The sequence below is a fragment of the Culex quinquefasciatus genome, chromosome 1 (genome assembly GCF_015732765.1).
Source record: "Culex quinquefasciatus strain JHB chromosome 1, VPISU_Cqui_1.0_pri_paternal, whole genome shotgun sequence".
Taxonomy (NCBI): Eukaryota; Metazoa; Arthropoda; class Insecta; order Diptera; family Culicidae; genus Culex; species Culex quinquefasciatus.
In genome coordinates this window covers 13,830,993-13,857,846 of record NC_051861.1, presented here as the reverse complement: position 1 = coordinate 13,857,846, position 26,854 = coordinate 13,830,993, and the positions used below count along the sequence as shown (strand labels likewise).

The window sequence follows — 26,854 nt, the reverse complement described above, 5'->3', positions numbered from 1 at the left end:
GCTCCACAATTAGTAATTTGATTGTTGTTGAAAACATGCAAATTTGAGGGTTCTGGAACGTGGCGTGAATTCATGCTGAAATTTTCTGTGGGGGTGAAAACGCACTGTACAATTTGTACAACCCACGCTTATTAAACTGAAACAAGTTCAAGGCCTTCTGGCTTGTCCAAACAATATATGGACTTTCAATATTTTTTTCAAATTCTATGCTTTTGTAGCCTAACCCCATGTGCCTCTGTGAAATGTGACGTTCCGTTCCATCGACGTCGGCCACCTCTGTGTGGGAAAGTGGGAGTCCGCGAATGTTAATGAACTCTTTTGGGGCGGCTGCCTGAAGAGCAGCTCTCGACTAGTCCGGCTGGGCTGCGCGCCAGCCTTATTGCCAACCGATTGCGCAGGTCGTGAGGAGGCCGTCCAAACCGGTACTACTCGCGCGCCATACAGCCAGCAGCTGTAATCTGGCCGGCTCAGCAGCTACGGATGGATGGTATGCATTTATAGCAGCATAACTGTTCAACGGGGCAGTTTTACTGACCGTTTGGACACTGACTACAGGGGGCGAATAGCCCTTCAATGGTGAATTGAGTCACTTTACGATTACAGTTTGTTGTTAACAAAAAATGTTAAAATTGTTGGCGGAATACCTTTACTAACCAGTTCTTTTTTCTTCTCTTTTTTCTTGCAGGTAAGCTTTGATATCAACTTTACGGTGGGGAATGTCAGTTCATACGTGACATTTCAGGTGACCGAGAACCTTAAAAATTACACATCACAATTTAATCGGTGAAAATCGGATCGATTAAGCGCTTGTAATTCGCTGAAAAAAAACGAAAAAATTGAATTATTTAAATCATCTCTCTCGGTGAGGGGGTTGAACTGACCGAGTGATGGCCCCGATTGGCACAGTTTTTAATTGACCGTCGATTTTCGGCTGAAATTCATCCCCATGACACAGACACAAACAAGCACCCACTTTGTTGTGATTTTAATCGCGCAGCCAATCGAGTGGCGGGGGTGGCCTGCCGGGAATTCCCAAACCTCCGATGTCGACCTACAAGTAATTATATTTTGACGGCCAATTGGAGGGTTGGGAGCCACACACGCGCGGTGAAAGTGATTTCGATTTTTGTGAATTTCATCGCGAAAAGTGAGCGATGATGTGCTTGTCAGGGAATTTAATTTTCCATTTTCGTTCATTTTTTCCGGACGGTTGGTGTCATCGAGGCACTCAATTGATTGGCAGTAATCGGTGTGATGACAGCAAACAAAAAAAAGGGTTAATGTGTGAAGAGCACCTCTTCCCTCGTTTGTTGACATTGAACCTGAGCTTAATTAGTGAATTAAAGCTTTTTATGTTGATTGAATTGTACACTTTAGTATCATGAAGGCATTTTATTTAGCCGTTTTAAACTGAAATCAAGAGGATCAAATCCTTCCCTTTCAAAGATCTGTACTTTTTTCTGTGTTTCAAGTTAAAATCTGTCAATTAAAAACTTCTTTGAACTCTGTACACTAGGGTGCCCAGAATAAATGACCCCCTGCTCCACAAGCGGAAAACGGTTTTTTTGTGTTATTTTAAGCAACTGTGTAAATTTTGAGCGAAATTGATGAGATTAATCCATTGATACCCGAGCCTTAAGTTGGTGAAAAAAATGTTTTTCATACAAAAATGACTTTTTTAAATCGCTAATAACTTTTCAGGATCGAGTTTTACAGTTATGGTATGTTCTACAAAGTTGTATTTGGCCCAGAGTCCTAAAATAGGTCAAGGATCAATATTCAGCTTGTGGAGCGAGGTTTTGAAAAAAAGTCCCATATTCTGGGCACCCTACTGTACACAGAAAAAAATCAATTCTCGAAATCGTGAATTAAGTTCACGAATGTGAGAACCACGAAGGAATTTATTCATGAGTAATGGAAGGCAAAAAGACAAATTTGAACCACCCCAGTGCATACCCACTTTTGCTACTTTAATTTTTACACGATAAATATTTTGCATTGCTTTGCGAAAAGGTTGTCCATTAGGGTGTAATATCAAAATCGATTTTCCAGCACAGCACTTTTTCAGTTCCTTTTGGGGTCCTAAACAACTCCCCAAAGTTTGGGACCGATTGTTTTAGTCCTCACTTTGCGCAAAGAGATTCAATTTTCCATATAAATATGTATGGAGAAAACCATTTTCTTGGATTTTGATATTTATCAAATCCACGTTTTATGCTATATCAAAACCGAACTCATATTTGTATGCTCTGGAAGGTGCTCTACAACTTTGCCGAAGAGAGTATGGTGCTAACTTGCTCCTGAAAGAAGATATAGCGTCCTCAAAACTCGTCTAAAACGTGATTTTCGAGCAAAAAACACGTTTTAGACGAGTTTTGATAACGCTGTATCTTTTTTTAGGAGCAAGCTAGCGCAATACTCTCTTCGGGAAAGTTGTAGAGGACATTCCAGAGCTTTCGAATATGAGCCCGATTTTGATATAGCATGAAACGTGGATTTGATAAATAGCAAAATCCAAAAAAATGGGTTTCTCCATACAAATTTATATGGAAAATTGAATCGCTTTGCGCAAAGTGAGGACTAAAACAATCGGTCCCAAAAGGAACTGAAAAAGTTCTGTGCTCACTAAATTTGGACAACTTTATTTTTTTCCATACAACCATATTACACCCTATTGTCCATACTTAATTGGCTCGGGAATTATTTGAACGAAAATCGTTTAAAATTTTAAAATATATTGCAACTGTTCAAAATTTCAATCTAAGACAATTCTTTAAAATATATGAAAACCCAGTCAATCAAAATTACTGGCTAATCGTTTTTCATATGAGCAATTCTTCAACATACAATAAATTATTTTTGTTGAGAACCTATTTTTTTGTTAGTTGCGATTGTCCACGGTCCATACAAAAAATATTTTCCATTTTCGTGTTTTTGCGCGTGGCGCGTCGAAAAACTCAGTTTTTATTAAAAAAAAAAAACATATCTATGTTATGTGAAATTTTTCGAGGAATCCGATAAACATATTTTCAGACATAGGCTCTTTGGTCCAGACACGGCCAAAACGCCATTTTAAGTTTTCATACGACTTTTTCAAATGTTAAGCTAGTATTTGAAACATCTTACTATTTTTCTCAAATAGCCAAGCTAGAGCAGCTCTCTACAAAATCGATCTTTATTTTAAATTTTTAAATAGGAATTTCCGTTTCAACCATCCCAATTTTACAGATATTTTTTAAAATTATATATGCTAAAATATCTTTAAAACGAAGTACATCCTTCAATATAAATGAAAAATAATCACCTTGCGGTTTCGTCAACGGATCAACAGGCGTTTTATCGTTCTTTTTGCGACAAGACTCCGCCTCCCGGGTCTCCTAAGTGTGAAGGTATGGCACGGGGAGAGGACACCGAATACCTATATTTACACTTAGAATGTTTAGCGTCCGCCTCGGGATTTGAACCGGCGACCTCTGGATTGCGAGTCCAGTGCGCGGTCCGATTGATCCACACAGGCAGACAGCTAAATAACACAACTATTCGATAAATCCACCAAAAGTAGAATTAGTAGAACAAGAAATATTACATTTTGTTTCCAACTGGTTTTCGCGAATAGTGAAATTTAAGTATTTAGTAAAAAAAATCATTTACATCAGTTTGGTTTACCATTTCGTCACTTGTGTGCTATATTGTGACGCGTCTACTGTAAAAAGATAGGACGTGCCACAAGATAGCACACAAGCGACAATTTGTTATTGATAAGTCCAGAAAATTAGAAAATGTTGCAAAGTGCTTAAAACAATTTCTAAAAACATAAACCACTTTACTTTTGTACAAAATTTCCTTTTTAAATTAATAGCAAAACTGCTCTGCAGTTTCATACTTTGCAGTTATGAAAATCTTCCGTTCATATTTTTTGTTAAATGTTAAAAAAATCATGCTTTGAACGTCAAATTGTATTATCCAAGGCATGTTACCAACAAAGCTTGTTTCGCTGGAACTTTTCGTAAAACATGGTAATAAACAATATTTTCGAAAATGAGTTTCAAAATGCCCGTTAAAATTCTTGTGGATTGCTTGGATAAAAAAAAACTCGATGTTCAAATACACTTAGGGACAATTGGTTAATTAATTAATAAGAATTTCGCGGCATTTCACGGGTTTTACGAAATTTCACGGTAAAGGGCAAATTTTACGGATCACGCGGAAAATTCAAAAATCTGAATCTTTTGAAAAAATTGTTTTTGTTTTTTTTTTTTTTAATTTAACTTTTAGTCACTAAAACGTGGCTTGCAAAAAACAAACAAAAACACTTTTTTATATGTTTTAGGGCCAACTTTTCAGAAATTTCCAGGTTGTGCAAAAAATCTTTGAACGAGTTATGAATGTTTGAATCAATGCTGATTTTTTCATAAAATCTAAATATTGGTCGTCAAAATTTGTTACTTCATTTTTCGGTGTAAAATCAAATTTGCAATCAAAAAGTATTTGATTATATGCACTGTTTTCAAGTTAAAGCCATTTTTTTTTGAAAACATTAAATATTACGTTATTTTGAAATGTAAGTATTGATTTAAAATTTTTGAAAATATTGTTTTCGAAAAGATCGGAAAACGAATGTTTCATATTTTAACATTGTAAATCGGACCATTAGTTGCTGAGATATCGACATTAGAAAACGGTGGGTTGTTTGGGTGAGACTTAAAAAACATCAATTTCCCTGTTTTTAAACACTTGCATGGCAATATCTCAACAAATAAGGGTCGTATCAACTAATTTCCAAAAAGCAAAATATAGAGAATTTTCTCAGCTTTTCAAAAATATTTTTATTCAAAAGTGGGCGGCAAACATGTGCACTAATAAAAAAAAATGAAAAACTGCGACTATTTTCAAAAAAGTTACCTAAAAATGGCATTAACTTGAAAACGGTGCCTCTTATCAAAATTTCACGAAATACTTTTTATTGCAATTTAATTTTACATCGAAAAATGAAGTTGAAAAACGTTTGCGACCAATATTTCGATTTTTTGAAAAAAAAAAAATCAGTATTGATTAAAAAATTCATAACTCGGTCAAAGATTTGCACAACCTGGAAATTTCTGAAAAGTTGGCATTTGATGTCCTCCAAAACATAAAAAAAATAAAAATAGCGTTTTTTTTTGCAGATCAAGTTTTAGTGATAAAAAGTTGAATAAAAAATCAACAATTTTTTTTTTAGGTTTAGGGTTTGAGAATTTAAAAAATGTGTCCACGTGGTTTGTGGATGGTCCCATCCCAGAAATGTCATATTTGGCCGTTATTAAATTAATTGTTATTAAATTTTAGTAACTAAACACAACTGTTGTTGATCAACGTATTCGTGCGTTTGATTGCACAAGGATGTTGCTTCAAAAATTGAAATTGCAGTTATTTTTCAACGTTAAAGTATTGTTATCATGGTTGCTACGGTTTCAAAAGATAAACAATTCATTTTTCCTTTTTTGTTTTTGGGAACTTGGTTTTTATTATGATCCCTTGGACAACAAATCCAAACCCATTTCAACAAATAAACACCAAAACGCAATATCGGATAGAACATACCAGCCAAAAGTATCCAGTGAAATTCGATGCATCTCTCAAACAAACGAATTTCACGCCATCAGTGATACCAACCTCCAAAAAGCCTCCCCCAATTCCAATCCATCAGGACGAAAAAAAAATCCTCCCGTTGAGCGGTGCTTCTTCAATGTTTTTAACCAAACTCTAAATTACCAACGAACTCGTCGTTGTCGTCGTCGTCAACACACTCTGCTATCGAGCTTCGTTTTTTTTTTGTTAGCAAAAACACACAAACACACTTGTAGTTGTGTCGATCCCTATGTATGTGTAAGTTTTGTGGTGTGCAATTTCCGCGTCACGGTCCTCACCGTTTTTTTTTGCGCTGCGTTCTTTTGATCACCAAAAAGGAAAACCAAAACAACACGTGGAACTTTACCACCCACCACCCTAGGGAGGGAAGGGAAAAAACACACGCGACGCATCCTATTTCCTACCCCCCAACCTTTGCTACATGAAATACCGTGGGTCTCCACGTCATCATCTGGTGCGCGCTCGTTACTTACCCCCTCGTCCTCGTTTTTTCAACTTTTTTTTTCAATCGCAGCATCGCAAACTAGGTTTTTTAAAATCATTTCTCTTTTGGTTTATTGCATGGTGTCTACTCTCGACAATGTAAAAAATAAGATTGAGCTTAATTTTTGCGTTACGGCACTTAATTTATTTTATAACATTATTTTTATTTCAGTTTAATTTGAACTATTTGTGTGCTTAACATATTTCCTGATTTTATTTTGTCAAAGTCTATACCATGTGTCCCTTTCTGAATCGTCCTTTGACCAACGCGCAGTCCTTTCCACTGCCTTAATCCCCCCGGTCAAAACATCCCATTTTATAATAAACCCCAAATGATAGAGATCCTTTCCCCTAACCGTGCCGTCCACCTGATCAAACTTTTCCGCTCGGCGGAGGCTCGAGATCCGTCGTTTTCCGCATTCGCAACTCTGCTGCCTTGCTGCTTATATAGTTTTACGTTGCTTCCTATCCCTTCCCCCAACTTTCCTCTATATGCTGGTCGTGTTTTCCATTCTGAATGTGTCCTTTTCGGCGAGCTTTCCACGCGGTCCCCGGTCCCTGAAAAATGTGGTGAAATGTGTGGAAAAGAGTACAGCATCCCATACCGTGACCGTGAATTGGTTTCACGGTGGTCAACTTTTTTGAAACTAAAGCAAATGTATTTATGTAAACTAGAAAATGTACAATTATCTTCCAAAACAACCATTATCGAGAGAGAAGCCTAAGGAACCACCCTCTCCTTTACGCGAATTGTCCTCTCCTCTTCTGATATACATTGTGAATTTATTGCAACGTGCATCAGCTGCGCGGAGGCTTTCACTCACACACACACACTGTGTTGGTGGTCTTCGTAAAGAAAAGTTTGAATTGGGTCCTATAAATAGAACTAAAATCCTGTTTTTAATTATTCAGCAGATACTTTTTTTTCAAACTGATCGTAAATATGTTTATATTTGTTTATGAGCAATTCTCCGAGATTTCGGTCATTCGATTTTTGCCTTCCTCACCTTAATGAGGAAAGGCTATGAAATCACTCGAAAATTAAACTTCTTAATTTGATGTCCTAGACCAGCCTTCACATATACGTATCGACTCAGCATCAAATTCTGAGCAAATATCTGTGCATGTGTAGTAGGCCGTCCTAAAAAAAAAAATCAAAACTTTGGTGCTCACCCCTAGAATGATAGATTAGGATGTCAGGAACAATGTTTCCATACAACAAAAAAATCCTAAAAATGGTTTACAACTCGCGCGCTGAGCTTGAATGGATAAAGTGCATTTTTAGAGTATTTTTTAGAAATACACGTAAGAAACATACTAAAATCATTCAAATTTGGTCGCCTTGGGCTTCAAGTTATAGTTTAATGTCCCTTGAACAAATTCCTGTACAGACATAGCCCGTAAAAGCTTGTGTTTGGGCATGGCAGGGCGATTTAGTGAAATGAATGTGTATTTTTCGAAGAAAAAAAAAAATCAAAAATCACCCCGCAAAACGAGCCAAAAAAATTTCCAGCCAAAACTATAGGAAATTTTGCTTTTTTAACATCCTAGTTATGTCCACGCAAAGCCGAAATATTTGCATTTTCGGTGAATAAAAAGTTAAGAATTTTCAAAATTGTATCTTTTGAAGGATTTTTTTGATCAATTTGGTGTCTTCGGAAAAGTTGTAGGTATGGATAAGGACTACACTGAAAAAAAATATACACGGTAATTTTTTTTGGTGATTTTTAATTTAACCTTTGTCACTAAAACTTGATTTGCAAAAAACATTATTTTTATTTTATTTTTTTTTTTCATTTTCTAATATGTTTTAGGGGACAAAAAAGGCCAACTTTTCAGAAATTTTCTAGAATGGGCAAAAAATCTTCGACCGAGTTTTGAATTTTAAAATCAACTGGTCGCAACAATTTTTCGATGTAAAATAGAATTTGAAATCAAACAGTACTTTAGTAAAATCTTGATAAAGTGCCTCGTTTTCAAGTTATTGCCATTTTTAGGTGACTTTTTGCCTTCCTCACGTTAAATGAACTTCTCAATTAGACCTCCTAGACCAACCTTCATGTATACCTATCGACTCAAATTCAAATTCTGAGCAAATGTCTGTGTGTGTGGTGGGATGTTGATCAAAAAATTGTCACTCGAATATCTCGACATTGGCTGAACCGATTTTGTTCATTTTGGCGTCATTCGATCCGTCTTGGGTTCCCAGAAGTCGCTATTAAAAATTATGCAGTTTAGTTAAGTACTTCAAAAGTTATGCTAAAAAAACGATTTTAACAAAAGTCCGGAAGATTGTAAAAAGGGTGGTTTTTGTAGGAAAACCCGTCAGAAAGGTATTTCAAAGACCTTTCCAACGCGTCCAAGACATTGAAGATCTGACAAATCTATCAAAAGTTATAAGCACTTAAGTGTTATTTACGCACTTTTTCGAGGCCGGATCTCAGATATTTTGATGACAACGTTGTCCGGATCTCTCATGCGACCTATCGTAGGATGGGTATTCAAAGACCTTTCCAACGCGTCCAAGACATTGAAGATCTGACAAATCTATCAAAAGTTATAAGCACTTAAGTGTTATTTACGCACTTTTTGCATTTTGGATAGCAACCTTTAAATGTGAGGAAGGCGCCAACCACCTAAGGGTGGAGTTAGTAACGTTTTTTTTTAAAGAAAGTCTCAGTTATTCATTTTTTTTTTTTCAAAGTGCCCATGTTTGCCAACTTTAAAGAAAATATTTTTGAAAAGATGAGAATTCTCTATATTTTACTTTTTTGAACCTTGTTGATGCGACCCTTATTTGCTGAGATATTACCATGCAAAGTTTTAAAAACAGGAAAATTAATGTTTGCTAAGTCTCACCCAAACAACCCACCATTATCTAATGTCGACATTTCAGCAACTAGTCCTTATCCATACCTTCAACTTTGTCGAAGACACCAAATCGATAAAAAAATTCATTCAAAAGATACAGATTTTTGAATTTTTATATATCATTTTTGTATGGACAGCTGCCAAATTTGTATAAAAAATTATATGGACAAACTAACGATGCCAAATGGCTTCTTTGGGCGGACCAAAGGCACAAAAAAAGTGTTTTATCCGGATTCAAAAATACAAAAATTAAAATTAAAAAAAAGACCGATTTCATAAAGAATTGCTCTTATAAAACATGAAAGGTTTCATAAAATAGCGATTAAAACGTGACTGTCTATCATATCTCGAGCCAGGGTTGCCAGATTTTTTATGTTTTGGGCTCGTTGGATTTTTTTTTTCGATTACCTTACCAACGATGGGTCGGATGATAGATCCGGACATTGTTTATAAGTGTGATCTAGATTATGCGAATCTTCTGAATAAAATAAAAAGGGATCGCAGAACTCGAAAATAATTACGGCACGGAGCGACGGTATCGGATACCCATATTTACACGTAGATTTTTTAGAGCGCCCGCTGCGGGATTCAAACCAGCAACCTCTGGATTTTTAGTCCAGTGCGCGGTCCGATTAATCCACACGGGCGGGCCTTCCCATAACAAACAATCAGATAATCGAGTCTTGACTGTTTAACTTTTGGGCTACTTAGGCCGATGCAAATATTTTTAAAAGTTTTTGTCCCTCGGCTCTGAATGGAGTCGAAGGGGGGGGGGGGGATGGGGGGAGTGTTTTAAAATGTATTTTACACTAGTTCAGTTGTTTTGCAATGAAAGTTTTCAAAAAATGTAAAATTTGACGAAAACAAAAATTTTAGCGAATAAAAAACTTTAGCGATAGTAGACATCGAAAATTTTCAAAAATTCAAAAGATTTCTAAATCAACCCAAACATGCTAAAAATGATTCTAAACGCAGGGGAATTCATTTTAAATTGATTTTAACTAATTACACTTAAATTTTCATAAAAATATTGAAGTTTTTGAAAAAATATTTTTTTGCCCCCTGATTTTTCGGGCCAACTTTGGAGGGGGGGGGGGGGGGGACAAAAACTTTAAATAAAATTTGTACCAGCCTTATCGAAACTTCAAACAATTCAATAGCGATGTATGGGATCCTTAACCAAGTTGAATGCAACTGACTGAGATTATAAAAAAGTGTCCACGTGGTTTATGGATGGTCCCATTAGTAATTCATACTAAAGTTAAACCTTGAAATCTTATCTTGAAATATCTTAAAAACTGAGGGAAACTGATTTAGTGAGCATGAGCAGCATGAGCATGGTAGACTGCCAATGAGCTGCTACTCTGTTATTGACGGATCAGCTGGAGTTACACAATGAACCAACAGATGAGTAGTGGGAGCTAATCATCCTCACTGTATAACCCCCGAAGATCTCTGCTTTAAGTCAGTACCGGCGCCCCCCTCCCAAGGAGATGCAGTTCAACAAAGGTAGGAATGTTAGTCCGATAGTTGAAGTTGCTGACTCATCAGACACAGAGTTTGTCGCTCTATGCCTGTTGACACCACATGAGACCGTTGAATCCACAGCATCTCCTTCAAGCATCACGGGAAGTGGGGGAATTGTGTTAGTAGGGGAAGGAAAGGGAAGGTCAGGATTCATCTTGGTAGATGATATGACCAGAAAATGAAACATGATCCTTGCCTTCCGAGCTACGACACTGTGAGAAGGATTCAATCGCGTATTTTTTGAAATTTCATACCGCCGGCGTGCCATCCGAGCAACGAAACTATGGGAAGGGCTTTAAAACTAAGTGTAATTATAATTAACGTTTTTTTCGGCGATGTGCAATTCATAACATATTTGTTTATTTATTACTTCATACCGACGGCGTCCCATCCGAGCAGCGAAGCTATGGGAAAGGCTTTGGAAGGAAGTGTAATTATAAAAATTGTTTTCTGAGGGAAACTGATTTAGTGGCCAATAAGAGTTTTCTTGATTGATTTTGAACCAAAACTTAATTTTGTAGGTATTTCTTAAATATTTATTTATAGTTACAATAGAATAAAGTTCATTTGACCATTGTTACTTTCAATAAAACTAAATTTCTGGCCTGGAAATGTGGTTATAAATTCACAAGTTAAGCATGCCACGTTGCCAGGTACCCTTATTATATAAATCACGGTCCAAGGGTGGTCAGCATCAATGTCGGACGTGATGAGATGCTATGACTACAAGTGGCTTGACCACCAAACTACACCTTATATTATGTATTAGCCAAACCTAGAGAGAGAGAGCGAGCCAGTGAGTGAGCGTCATTCCGGAAATCCGACCCGATCCGCGGACATGTCGAAGGGCACCAGGCCAGGCCAAGCCAAGTCCGACTATTGCTAGTATGCGGGGCCATGAGTCATGTCCGGGTGAGTTATGGCCCCAGAATGATGAACAATGCACATTTTAATGGAAATTCGTGGAACAGTCACGCTTGTGCTGACCATTGCTGAAGAGTTGTGGGTTATGCAGATTTGTTAGTCCAAGAATTATTGTTATAATTTTTATATGAGTTAAATCATTTTTATTTGACTAACTGTTTTAGATACTAAAAAGTATAAAAATTTGACTTCTTAACTAACAATTAAATTGGAGAACCAGATGTCAGTCACGTCAGGATGAACCTCACGTTGGATCTGCCAACAAATGTTATCTTTGTAGTCAACATCATTGTACGACCAGTTCGGCAAACTTTAATTAAGCCATCAAATATAGCAGGGATGTCCGAGTTTGAAAGTTGTCCAACCTGCGATATTATCGCGGACCTGTTGGTTCGCAGACGAACTCTGTTACACAAAATACAAACATTTGATGTAGACTTCAAACAAACTAAACTTGCAATTTTGGACCGCGAATTTCAGCCGGGATGTATTTCGCCGAAAGCTTTCCAATCACGTTCCAAAGCCAGCAATCTGGTGCAAGAGAAACCCGTTTCCCCGGTGATTGGATTCCGCGAAACTAGATTGATGTATGTGTCCCACCAGTATTCCGCACGCGAGAAAAACAAAATCCCCGCCAAAAAGTTTGTGTTTGATGATGCACCACCACCCACCACTCAACAAACGCATCGTGCGACCACCCTCCTTTTCAGTGTATTTACTTTAGTCCCCCGAAAAAAAAAAGCTCAACCCACCCCTTTCTCTATTTCAACTATCCGAGCACACACAGACACACAATATTCAAATACATCCCCCTCGGAATATCGATTTCTTTGGCCTGGGACCCGCAAAAGCAACCTCCCACCGCATTTGGGGTGTGGGTCGCAGTGCTGCGTTCCGTTCAAGTAGGAGGAACTTCGCGGGATGCTTTTCATTTCGTACACCCAGAACGAAAGGCCCTCGCAGTCGCATCTCCGTTGGAAATTCAGGCATTTTGAAAAGCAATCAAAGATCTCCGTTCGGATTTTCTGTTTAATACATTATTTTTTAACAAATTTACAAGAAAGCTGAGCAATGGAACATTTATGCGACCATGTGCATCAACTGAAATCTCGTCCTAAAAGACTGCACAATGAAGGATGGTGAGAAGCAGTTCGCGGGGGATGTTATTATTTAGTACAGGCCTGCCCAATGTCCGGCCCGTGAAGCTATTTCATCCGGCCCGCGACAGCTTTTCAACATACTACTATGACCGGCCCTTAAGGCTGTTCATGAAATATTAAATTAAAAAAATGGATCGTCTGAATTAAAAAAAAATAAGCTTGAGTTCAAATTTTAACATATTATAACAACATTCTTCATGTTTGAATTTAAATCTTATAATTTCAATACTGATATTTTTAAACTGAAAAATTCTGCAAGAAAACAAAATTATCCATTTCGTTAAATAGTGAAATTTATGAAAAAACTTGGATTGTTATCTAAAAATGTACAAAAAGCTTGAAAAAACGATACTAAATTTAAATTAGTTTCAGTTTTAACTGTGATTACTTGAAATTGAAACTTTTTTCTATTTTCTTGTTTTTTTTAAATAAGGCCGTTGCAAATGTTTTTCAAAGGTTTTGTCGGCTAATATCCACTTTTGGCAAAAACGAGATATTAGCACCAGGTGGTAGAGGACGTTCCAACGCATCTCCTGGAACTTGAATTTTACTGAAATAGTGTCTAGACTTGGCTGCCGATGCGAAAAACCAAACGGCTAATATGCCACTCTTATGGGAAATTACCTTGACGGAGATTTTGTGTCAAACACTAAAACGCGTTTTTCTCGGAATACTTGATTTGGCATAATAGCCGAATTTTCAATTATGGGCAGTAGAGCAGACAATTACAAAATTTTTAATATATAGACATAAGGGGTTTGCTTATAAACATCACGAGTTATCGCGATTTTACGAAAAAAAAGTTTTGAAAAAGTTGGTCGTCATCGATCATGGCCGTTCATGGTCACTAGCGACAGACACGGACGACGAAACAAAGAGAAACGCAAAAAGCTTGTTTAAAAATGCTTTGCATTTTTTTTTATAAAATTCCTATGTACAGCACCGCAAAAAAAATATTTTTCGCAAAAAATAAAATTTTCGTCAATATTAAGGACTGTGTATAACTTTTAAAACACTTTTTTCATTAAAATGTTGAAACCATGGCTCGTAATTTAAATTGTTATGCTTTTCAATTTTTTTGAATTAATTTTATCATGTCTCTTTGATTTTTTTTATTTTGTTGTGTTGAGGAAATTCAACTTAAAAAAATTGCAACGACCATTGAAATTTGAATATTTTTTTAAATAAAAAATTATACCAAGGTATTTAATTGCAATCGTCAAAAACAATAACTATACTATTTTAAGCAAATAAAAATTAAAATAAGTAAAATGAACACATTTTTGGACATAATCTTTGTTTTCATTCTTAAAATCATGATATATAAATCTTATTTTTGCAATTGGGTCCTAAAATGAAGCTTAGATTGCTGATATTATTGTTTACAGCGATAAAGCTTATTTTTCTGAGTACAATGATCTTTTGTACGACCACAAAGAGTTTAAAATGGATTTTTAAATCAATTTTGAAAAATTAACCTCGCGGTCCTTCTTGACAGAAAAGTTCCTACTTGACAGCTCGTTCCAAAGGGACCATAGTTGATCCATCGAAAAAATGTTGTGTTGTCAAAAAAAAATTTGCATTAAAATGAAAAAAAAGTGATCAGAAATTGTTTTTAATCGTGTTTTTTATCGTTGTACATAAAAATTTACATAGGGCTTTAGTACCCAATTCCGTCGTGAAACTACTCACTTTTCCTGTCATTCTTGAACTACGAAATAGCCTACTTTTCTGTACCAAAAAAAAAAAACAGAATCTAATAGCAACACTTTTCAAAATAAATGCTGAAAGGTTCTACTTTTCAGCACTCAAATGGGTGCTGAAAAGTTGAACTTTTCAGCACTTGTTTCTAAAAGTAACACTTTTCAACATTTTTTTTATTTAAACGATTTATTGACAAAATACATGAAAATTTGACTTAAAATTTCACTCAGTGTGTGTTTTTTGGAATTGCAAAAAATGTTGTATGGAACTCGTTGCAAAACTTGATTTTTTCAGCACTCTTCGTATTTATCCAACTCGGTGAACCTCGTTGGATAAATGTACGACTCGTGCTGAAAAAATCCTATTTTTGCAACTTGTTGCATAAACTACTATTACATCACTAGTTCTTTTTTATTTACTTTAATAAACCCAATCATACTTGTGGGTCTCGTGGCGCAGGGGTAGCGGCTTCGGCTGCCGATCCCGATGATGCTATGAGACGCGGGTTCGATTCCCGCCTTATCCACTGAGCTTCTATCGGATGGTGAAGTAAAACGTCGGTCCCGGTTTCTCCTGTCTCGTCAGAGGCGCTGGAGCAGAAATCCCACGTTAGAGGAAGGCCATGCCCCGGGGGGCGTAGTGCCAATAGTTTCGTACAAACAAATTTAGTTTAAGGCGTCATCCATAAAGTATGTCACGCAAAACTCGACCAAAATTAACCCCCCCTCCCCCCTATGTCACACTTTGTCACACAAGGTTGACCCTCTCCCCCTCAAAAGTACGTCACATTTTGCCAGACCCCCTTGTTTTCGATGGGATTTTTTATATTTTTAAACTCTCATAATTTTGGTATTTTTAGCAATTTTAATATGAAAAAATAGGTTAAATTATTTTAATTATTCATTTTTTAGAATAAACATTGCGATATAAAAAACAGTTTTGTATCTTTTAAAAATTAGAAGACCTGGTATAACATTCGAGTATTAAAAAAATCTTGAAAACTGTTTTTCACAGCTTTGTATCTAATAAGTTCAAACCATTTATAGCCGTTTTCTTATGAACACCCTGCTTTCAAAAGAATTTATTTTTATCAAGCAAGAATTTGCAAAATATTGAAGTTCCAGCTGAAAAAAATGTTACTATATAATCTATCTATATATATAAAAAAATTCGACGGTTTTGTTCGAACGCGAATCAGTTCAATACGGAGCGTCGGATCGGGGTGCTCTTTGTTGAGTTGGGTTCGTGTAAGCCCAAGGAAGGTTTATATGCTAAAAAAATGCCACTTTGGCCACTCTGGGACCGATTCAGGAACATCGCCGTTTGTATGGGAAATGAAACGAAAAACTAAATTTTGATCACAGGAGGCTAAAACGTCAACAAACGAATTAAGGGCCCACATCAGCCGGGGAAGTTGTTCTCTTCTTCTTCTAAAAAAGTTGCATGCGACATCACGAAGAAATGTCGTGCAACATTTTGAGGTGGTTGGATTGTTCTGTAGAGTGATTTGAAGATGGTTGATTGAAATACCTTTCAACCATTATTGGTTTAGTACACTTTTTTGTAATAATTCGTGATTTTACAATATTTTTTTGAATATTCGGAAATAATGCAACACAAGTGCAACAAGCAATTTAGTTGCGCAGCGCAAAAATGGCAACAGCGTACCATTCTTGGCCGCTGCTGCTGCACACGGCTAGCACAAAGCGAAGACAAAGGAACGTTATAGGGTAGACTTCACATTTTAGCTCTCTATTATGAAAATACATTTTAGAAAGTTGATATTTTTCATCAACATTTTTACTAACATATTGAAAATACATGCGCAATAATGTATCGTTTGCTAATAAAATTTTGAGATGTCTCACAAAGACCAAAGCCCATTATCATCCCTTTTGCTGAGCAATTTTTCCTTCTCAAACTAAAGATAAAAAAATGAATAGAAAAAATGCTAAATATATTTACAATTGTTAGAGCACACTTCAATATAATAAAAATTATATATTCTAGTTTACTATTTTATGTCTGTGATCAATCGAGTGCTTGACCCTATTCCAGCAGCAGAGGCTCGCCATGAGTATTATTTTGAATTTGATCGATTGTGATTGGCTGAAATTTCAAGCACGTGGTTCTCGTGTGTAACTAAACTAACATACTCTCGCGCATGGATATCTCTATACGCATCCTGTCTTAGTAGTTGAATTGTTTCTAATTTTGATTCAATGGAATGCATGATTTTTGAGTTTTTTTTGGCAAACTGTGGCTGTCCACGTGACTGGTAACGGAGTTTTTCACGTAAGAGTTTTTCATGTGATTACTCACGTGACGACTCAACCACGTGTCTAGCTACTCACGAAAGATGACTTTGGACGTTAGGGGAAGTGTCGTGAAAGTTAGAAGATTGTTCCAATATTGTGTTGTAGTTCAAAGTAGATAATCGAAGAGTTTTCAAATGCTTCGAACCATCGAATCATGAAAAATAACGTTTCAGTAATATTTTTAATTTTTAGTTCAGCAAACCTAAATAAGAACAAATTTTAGTAATTTGATACGATACCAAATAAATATACTCTACAATCAATAAGTACCAAACAAAAAAATTACAAAAATACAAAAATACAAAATAGGACCATCCACAAACCACGTGGACACTTTATTGGGAATCTCAATCCCCACCCCCTCTCGTCAATTGTCCATACAAAAAAAAATGTATGGATCGTGGACAATCGCCATACCCCCTCACCACTAAAGTGTACACGTGGTTTCTGGATGGTCCCAAAGTAAAATATAAAAAAAATAAAAATACAAAAATACAAAAATACAAAAATACAAAAATACAAAAATACAAAATACAAAATACAAAATAAAAATACAAAAATACAAAAATACAAAAATACAAAATACAAAATACAAAAATACAAAAATACAAAAATAAAAATACAAAATACAAAAATACAAAAATACAAAATACAAATATAAAAATACAAAAATACAAAATACAAAATACAAAATACAAAATACAAAATACAAAATAATAATAAAATAAAATACAATATAAAAATACAAAATACAAAATACAAAATACAAAATACAAAATACAAAAATACAAAATACAAAAATACAAAAATACAAAATACAAAAATACAAAATACAAAAATACAAAATACAAAATACAAAATACAAAATACAAAATACAAAAATACAAATATTAAAAATACAAAATAAAAATACAAATATACAAAATAATAAAATATAAAAAATACAAAATACAAAATACAAAATACAAAAATACAAAATACAAAAATAAAAATACAAAATATGTAAAATAAAAATAAAATACAAAAATACAAAATTCAAAAATTCAAAAATACAAAAATACTAAAAACAAAAATACAAATACAAAAATACAAAAATTCAAAAAAAATATTTGTATTATTTGTATTATTTGTATTAATTGTATTATTTGTATTATTTGTATTATTTTTATTATTTGTTTTATTTGTATTATTTGTATTATTTGTATTATTTGTATTATTTGTATTATTTGTATTATTTGTATTATTTGTATTATTTGTATTATTTGTATTATTTGTATTATTTGTATTATTTGTATTATTTGTATTATTTGTACTATTTGTATTATTTGTATTATTTGTATTATTTGTATTATTTGTATTATTTGTATTATTTGTATTATTTGTATTATTTGTATTATTTGTATTATTTGTATTATTTGTATTATTTGTATTATTTGTATTATTTGTATTATTTGTATTATTTGTATTATTTGTATTATTAGTATTATTTGTATTATTTGTATTATTTGTGTTATTTGTATTATTTGTATTATTTGTATTATTTGTATTATTTGTATTATTTGTATTATTTGTATTATTTGTATTATTTGTATTATTTGTATTATTTGTATTATTTGTATTATTTGTATTATTTGTATTATTTGTATTATTTGTATTATTTGTATTATTTGTATTATTTGTATTATTTGTATTACTTGTATTATTTGTATTATTTGTATTATTTGTATTATTTGTTTTATTTGTATTTTTTGTATTTTTTGTTATTATTTTTATTATTTGTATTATATGTATTATTTTTATTATTTGTATAATTTTTATTATTTGTATTTTTTGTCTGATTTATAATTTTGTAATTTTGTAATTTTGTAATTTTGTATTTTGTAATTGTGTAATTGTGTTATTTTGTGATTTTGTAATTTTGTAATTTTGTAATTTTGTAATTTTGTAATTTTGTAATTTTGTAATTTTGTAATTTTGTAATTTTGTAATTTTGTAATTTTGTAATTTTGTAATTTTGTAATTTTGTAATTTTGTAATTTTGTAATTTTGTAATTTTGTAATTTTGTAATTTTGTAATTTTGTAATTTTGTAATTTTGTAATTTTGTAATTTTGTAATTTTGTAATTTTGTAATTTTGTAATTTTGTAATTTTGTAATTTTGTAATTTTGTAATTTTGTAATTTTGTAATTTTGTAATTTTGTAATTTTGTAATTTTGTAATTTTGTAATTTTGTAATTTTGTAATTTTGTAATTTTGTAATTTTGTAATTTTGTAATTTTGTAATTTTGTAATTTTGTAATTTTGTAATTTTGTAATTTTGTAATTTTGTAATTTTGTAATTTTGTAATTTTGTAATTTTGTAATTTTGTAATTTTGTAATTTTGTAATTTTGTAATTTTGTAATTTTGTAATTTTGTAATTTTGTAATTTTGTAATTTTGTAATTTTGTAATTTTGTAATTTTGTAATTTTGTAATTTTGTAATTTTGTAATTTTGTAATTTTGTAATTTTGTAATTTTGTAATTTTGTAATTTTGTAATTTTGTAATTTTGTAATTTTGTAATTTTGTAATTTTGTAATTTTGTAATTTTGTAATTTTGTAATTTTGTAATTTTGTAATTTTGTAATTTTGTAATTTTGTAATTTTGTAATTTTGTAATTTTGTAATTTTGTAATTTTGTAATTTTGTAATTTTGTAATTTTGTAATTTTGTAATTTTGTAATTTTGTAATTTTGTAATTTTGTAATTTTGTAATTTTGTAATTTTGTAATTTTGTAATTTTGTAATTTTGTAATTTTGTAATTTTGTAATTTTGTAATTTTGTAATTTTGTAATTTTGTAATTTTGTAATTTTGTAGTTTTGTTATTTTGTAAAAATTATCTAATTTGATCATTCTCTTTGCCAGTCGATAACGACGTGAATGCCAAAATAAATCCAAAACCATGCCTTTGATTGCAATGAGTGCAACAAAACAAAGCTTACACACACGCACACACAATCACACACCGAGGCCAGCCGGGCCGGCAAGTTAGCAGAGAAGTTATAGGGTCAATAGTACACCAAAATTATCAAAATTTTCAATAGAATAAACACTGTTCATTTTTGAAATCACTTGTGTTATTTGAAGCTTCAAATTACATTTTTATTACATAAAATTTCATTCACTTTTTTTCTTCAGGTTGCAAAATGTAAATGCTGAGCCGAGTACGAATTGTACGCTTCCATCTCGCTGTGGAACATCAATAAATTTTATTAGAGTGTAAAATATTATTACATAATTTACTGTTGGCATTATTTTAGTCAAAAAATATTTTGAAAGATATTTGTCGTCCAATATTTATTTTCCTAAAAGCGTACAAAAATATGAAATCGGCCCTATTTGGCTCCTTTGTTCTCGCTGTGTGCCGCGTGCTGGCCGAGTGCTGAGCAGCAGGCTAGCATGGCGCGCTGTTGCCACTTCTGTTGTATGCAATAAAATTGCCTGTCGCGTGCCTGTTGCATGATTTGGGCTGGTGAAAAATAGGTTTTTGTAGAATATTTACTATAAAAAAACGAAAACTCATATCAAAACAAATTTATATTCAATGAATAGATAATTGTCTTGAGAAGCGCGTACCAACTTCCTTTTTTGGACTGACAATGTGGTTTTTGCCCTGTTGGGGTTACACGATCAAAAACCAATATGTAGAGTGCAAAAACAGCATGCAACATTGAACTCTCGGACCCAACAATGAAACAATGGTATTGTAAAAATAGTTTTGCTTAGTTGCAAATTGTTCAGAAATTAAAACTCTAGGGGCTAAATCAAAAATCATATCGATATGTTTTGTAGTTTTCGAGATATAACAGTTTTAGAAAAAAAAATTTCGAGGACGGATTTCCGGCTGATGTGCCTCGTTAAGGCAAAACGAAGTTTGTCGGGTAAGGCTTGTAAATTATAATGTGATACGTCATCAGGGGTGACATTGGGTCTGGGGGTTGAGTTTGGGTCAAACAAAAATGCAGAAATTTGTATGACCCAATCTCACCCCCCAGACCCTATGTCACCCTTTATGACGGTGCTTCTAAATATTAGTAAGCAAATAATTTTAGAAAAGCGGATTTAATTTAATTGTGTACATTGCAATTTAATATTATGCAATCATAAAAAAACCTAGCGTGACGTCACAATCTCGCAAACCCCCCTCCCCCTTTCGTCACATCTTGTCACATCTTCGGTAACCCCCCCTCCCCCCCTAAGAGCGTACGTACTTTATGGATGACGCCACTTTACTTTTTCAACTTTTATCAAATATTAGTTCCGGCCCGCCACTGCTTCAGAAAAAATAGATCTGGCCCGCAGGGCCAAAAGGTTGGGCACCCCTGATTTAGTACATCTCGATATTAACTAAACGACGATGACGATGATGTTGGCGAATCTCTTACTAGATTTTGTCGGTAATTATCCAAGTTACCTAGGAATTGAGAACTGCAGGGTGGCGACTCAAATCGAGAAATGGGGGAATTCGCAAAAATCTGCAATAAATGTTTGGGAAGCGCTTAATGATTATAATGGTATGTATTTGAACTGATTTTCATTTTGTTTCGATTTAGTTTCAATATAATAAAGATAAAAGTAAACTTTGAGCAACAACAAAAAAAATGTTGTAAATGATTTTAAATAATGCTTAATTTGAACGATGTTGCCGAGCATAGATTTATTATTCGGTTTTATTTTGTCATACTGTTAAAACTGTTAAAAAAGTAAAATAAAAATATTGAAATAACAAGCTAAGAAAATGCGTTTTAAAATGCATTTTACACTAGTACAGTTGCTTTGCAATCATTAGTTATAATTAAGGCTACCAACTGTACGGATTTTTTCCTTACCATACGGATTTTCGAACCTCTTCGCGGATTTTTAACAGGCCGGAATTTTTGTAGGGAATTTTACGCATAATACGGATTTGTACGGAATTTTAACAACTTTTTAATCATTTCATTGCTTTTTTATTTGATCGAAGCTTTTGTTAACTAGAAATTTTTATTTTTCTGTAAGTTTGATTTAAAAAGGTAGAGTTTTCCGGAGTTTCCTCAATTCAATCTTGTTTATCGATAGTTCTAGAGTTTTTTAACTATTGTCTTTCATATGCTGATAGAACCTTTTAAATAAAACTCTAGAATTGTTTTTTTAGAAATTCCTTACTAAATATATTTATCCATTTCCAAAGGCTTTCCAAGTCTTGTGAAAACATTTGAACATTTGAATTAACAAATCTAGAGTTTTTTTAAAGGTCCTATAAACTGTTGTGATTTACATGTGATAGGACCTTTTCAATAATAAAAAACTCTGGAAAAGTGTTCGTGAAAACACTAAGAACGATATTATTCGTAAAAGCAAACTTGACATTTCGTAAACTTTTAAACGTTTAACAAAAAGAAACACACCGAAGAACATAATGATTTGATTCAAATCACGATTTATTTTTGCAAGTTATAAGCACTCTGATAGCATTTTGTGAAATTAGTTAGCTGTAAAAACGACGCAATTTTTTTTATTTTTAATTCTCAAATTCATGAAATTTAATTTATCTAAATAATTCATTGCCAGTTTTTGTTACCGCAAAGTGTACGGATTTTTGCTCAGCAAGAGTTGGTAGCCTTAGTTATAATAAAAAAGATTTGATGAAAACCGAATTGAAAATAGAAAAAGAAATCCAAGTTTTTGATACCCGTAATCTTGTTTATGAACAGGGATACAAATAACTTTTAATTTGTCGAGTAAAACTTAATCAAACAATGGTAAAACTTTTTTACTTTTTGAAAACATAAAAAAAAATCATTCTGTAAAAAATCGAAATGTTTGGGAATTCTTGCAAAAATGTTTTTTTTTTATATATATCTAGCTTCTCTTGAAGAGCGAGTCCACGAGCAAAGCATACCGATCTCGCATCGACCTCAGCAATCTGCCTGAAATTTTCAGGGGTTGTTTGTAAATATGAAACAAGTATCTGGCCAAAATATGAGCATTCTAGGTTCAAAAACGTCAAAAAATTTAAAATGGCTTTAACTTGAGCAAAATTCAATTAAATTTCAAAATTCAAAATGCATCTGAAAAGGCTTAAAAAATGCAGTAAAATGCAGGGAGAAGCTTTCCAATTGGTTAAATCTTAAGGGAGTTATTGGCATTTTAGTGAAAAAATACCATAATTTTCAAACTCAAATAAAAAAGTGTTCCATCCAGATATCAACTCGGTTCGACCTGCAGCTTGTAGGGGACATTAACATATTAAATAGACACTTTTTCTTCTAGTGAAATTTTTGTTTGTAAATTTTTGCTCGGGGGACCCCTTAGATCCCATTTTCTGGTGATAATTTTATCATATTTGTGTTCCTGGGACAAATTTCACAACAGAAACATGCATAAAAGAGTTTGTTTTCAACCCTTTAAAAAATGAAAGTAAAAAAAAAATCTTTGATTCACATTAAGTGAATATTAAGTTCGTTTCCAAGGATAATTTGTTTTTCTTGCCCCATAGGGTCGTCTTGTCCCACTTTTCCACATATGATTTTGAAATTTTGTTCTTAAAATCAATGTCGATTTATCATGTTGTTAGCATTTCCATGCTTGTTTTCAGCTCCTTTTTTCTGGTGGTATCTCTACCACCAGAAAAAAGGAGTTGAAAACAAGCATGAAAATGCTCTACCACCAGAAAAAAGGAGCTGAAAACAAGCATAGAAATGCTAACAACATGATAAATCGACATTGATTTTAAGAACAAAATTTCAAAATCATATGTGGAAAAGTGGGACAAGACGACCCTATGGGGCAAGAAAAACAAATTTCTGGTTAGTTTGCAATATAACACAAATTAAAATTTTCACGGTTCGGCTGATACAACTGGCGCTTACACACAAAAAATATTATTGTAATAACAAAAGTAACTTACTTTTGAAATAAAAAGTGGCTAAAATTTGCTACATAAAAAGCTTTTTTGTTCTTAAATTACATAGATCTAGGGTTTTTTTCTCAAAAATATTTTCCCTAAAAGAGCACGCAGCTAGCAAAATCTAAACTTAGTAACATGTACCCTCCCTGTAATGGCTTTTGAAGTGATCTCAGTTGAAAGGTTCTCCAAATCTCTGAAATGCAAATGTAACATCCTGGAGCAGAACTGGTAAAATCTAATAAACACTAATTAAATTGAATTGTTCTTAAATTAAAACTTTTAGTCCTAAAGTTTTTGAAAATCTCATCACTAACTGATTTAATGTTATAACTTTTAATGCGACTGTAAAATTTTCTGCTATAAAACACATAGAAGCATAGTATGGGACATTACAAAAATTACTGCACACTTATTTTTTAAGTCACATAAAACTAGTGAAACTTCCAACTCTAATTTTTTTCTGAGTTCTTCTTACCAATGAATTTTAGAGGCGCACTCACATGACCAATTATAACGAAGACTATACTTCTACAAATATTGAATAGCATAATTTGGCTAAACTCTTCAAATTTATTCCTCAAAAACAAACTGTGTAAGCTATTTGTACTTCATCTCCAGACACGGGCATGAGCCAAATGATCACAAGAACGCAAACCATATTAATTATTCAGACCGTCATCAACAACGCACACGACGACGACGCCAGTGCCAACGCCAACGTATCCTTCACGCGTAATTTCCCCCTCCTCCCAGTATGAAAGCGGCTCCGAATCCTGGCTTCGCTAAACCCGTCCTAAACCTCGTGCACCTTTCCCATTAATTAAATATGCAATTAATTTTCGCCCGTCCAAAATGAGCACCACCGGAATTTCATTGACGTTTTCTCCTTTCTCTATCGCCCTCTTACGCTTGCAGTTGCCCTCGAAGAGGAACGAAACAGTCCAAACACGACCGGTGGCGGAGGAGCAGGCGGAGGCGGCGCAGGTGAGAAAGGTGGCGGCGGCGGCGGAAATGACCGATCCGGCGAGCAGCTAAACCCCAAGCAGCGACACCAGATGAAGCACCGGGAGTTGTTCCTGTCGCGGCAGGTGGAAACCCTGCCGGCGACCCAGATCCGGGCCAAGTGCTCCGTTACGTTGCTCAACGAGGAGGAATCGCTGCTGAGCTATCTGAACAAAGACGTGAGTAGTAGTAAAGGATCGACTTCCAAGGCGTCCGGAGATTTTTCGATGTTTATTTCCTATTTTTGAAAAATGGTTGAGACGTTGAATAACCGGCTTTATTTCGCTTTTAGGACACCTTCTTCTACTGCCTGGTGTTTGATCCGACGCAAAAGACGCTGCTGGCGGACAAGGGTGAGATCCGGGTCGGAAGTCGGTACCAGACGGACCTGCAGCCGATGGTGAAGGACGGCGAAAAGTACGACCGCAACCTGGAGGACATGGAGACGCTGGTGTGGAACCCGACGCACACGCTCACGGACAAGAAGATTGACCAGTTCCTGGTGGTGTCCCGGTCCGTGGGGACGTTCGCCCGGGCGCTGGACTGCACCAGCTCGGTGAAGCAACCGTCCCTGCACATGTCGGCTGCGGCCGCTAGTCGTGATATCACCCTGGTAAGTACCTTCCTTGGAGTAAGTCAGAACGAATTGTGTCACTAATTTCGTCCAAATCATTCCAGTTTCATGCGATGGACACCCTGCACAAGCACGGCTACTCGATAGAGGACGCGATGTGTTCCCTGGTTCCGTCGTCCGGGCCCGTGCTCTGTCGAGACGAGATGGAAGAGTGGAGCGCCTCCGAAGCGAACCTGTTTGAGGACGCGCTGGAAAAGTACGGCAAAGACTTCAACGACATCCGGAACGACTTTGTGAGTTGTGTAGACAAAATTCGGCAGTACCTATCACGGAGGACACGGCACTCAAAGCTTTTAACCTTGGCTCTATCCATCGAATCTAACCTCCAACTTTGTTCTTTTAATTAATGTTAAAGCTGCCCTGGAAGACGCTGAAGAGCATCGTCGAGTACTACTACATGTGGAAGACGACGGACCGGTACGTGCAGCAGAAGCGGGTGAAAGCGGTCGAGGCCGAGTCCAAGCTGAAGCAGGTCTACATTCCCAACTACACCAAACCGAGCCCGGCGCTGATCACCAACAACAGCACCACCAACAACAACAGCACCGGCAAGAACAACATCCTGAACGGCAACTCGAATGGGAGCGGCGTCGGCGCCGAAGTATTAACCATCAGCAGCGGAAAGCCGTGCGAGTCGTGCTCGACGCTAGCGTCGCAACAGGTAAGTTCGAGGGTGGACCGAACGAATCAACTTCGGTGAATAGAAGATCACAAATCGTGTCTAACGGTTAACACCATCAAGTTAAGAGATTATACAATGTATTTGTAAAGCAGATGAAGAAAATGCTGAAGATATTAGGTCTATTTCCGTACTGCAGAATTCTGCAATTATGCACAAAAGTGGCAGCAGAGCAACAAAAGTAACTTTTCTCTCAGGCAGAACTTCTGCAGTGAAAGAGGTAGAAGTTGCAGCAAAACCGTTCCCGTACTTTTCTGCAAGCTCTCTCTTCTCTTTCTTGTTGAAAAGTTACTGCAATTTGGTGTGATGGATGTTGAGTACACGCTTACATAAAATTTGCAAGTTGGGTGAAATCAAGCATTTTATTATTAGTTGTAATAATAAATGATTTTAGGGTAGTTTTTTTTATGTCTGGTTTTATTGAGAACGATTTTTTTTCTAAAAATTAATAACTTAGGAACGGCTAGTAACCCAACAAAAAAAAATACTATTAAAACAAATTGTTTTTAAAAAAACTTTTAAAAGACACATATCTTTTGAGTTTAATAATTTCAAATAAATATTTGTTTAGGAATAATCTTTGGTCTTCAATTGTTTTTGAATATATCTCGGAATATACTAAATATGTGTTTTAAAATAATAGGTAAACTTAATTGGCAAAAAATGAATTGTACCTTTAACGGTGCTACCAACTTGTATTCTTATATAAACCAAAAAAATTATGTAATTTTGACGAAACTCTGAAATTCTTAATTCTTAAATTCTTAAATTCTTAAATTCTTAAATTCTTAAATTCGTAAATTCTTAAATTCTTAAATTCTTAAATTCTTAAATTCTTAAATTCTTAAATTCTTAAATTCTTAAATTCTCAAAATTTTCAATTTTTACATTCTTAAATTCTTGAATTCTTAAAATCTTAAATTCTTAAATTCTTAAATTCTTAAATTCTTGAATTCTTGAATTCAAGAACATTTAATTTCTTCGTCATCTTG

At 34.3% G+C, this 26,854-nt stretch overlaps 1 protein-coding gene across 6 annotated transcripts in view; it reads left to right on the top strand.

The window, feature by feature from the left end:
• Positions 1 to 26,854, top strand: part of LOC6037413 (metastasis-associated protein MTA1) — a 121,324-nt gene that overhangs the window by 82,422 nt on the left and 12,048 nt on the right. For all 6 annotated transcript variants that reach the window (XM_038249349.1, XM_038249374.1, XM_038249371.1 and 3 more), the window contains exons 5-8: positions 24,463 to 24,728; positions 24,842 to 25,162; positions 25,228 to 25,416; positions 25,539 to 25,844. In XM_038249349.1, the coding sequence (XP_038105277.1) occupies positions 24,463 to 24,728; positions 24,842 to 25,162; positions 25,228 to 25,416; positions 25,539 to 25,844 (1,082 nt within the window). The remainder of the gene's footprint in view (positions 1 to 24,462; positions 24,729 to 24,841; positions 25,163 to 25,227; positions 25,417 to 25,538; positions 25,845 to 26,854) is intronic.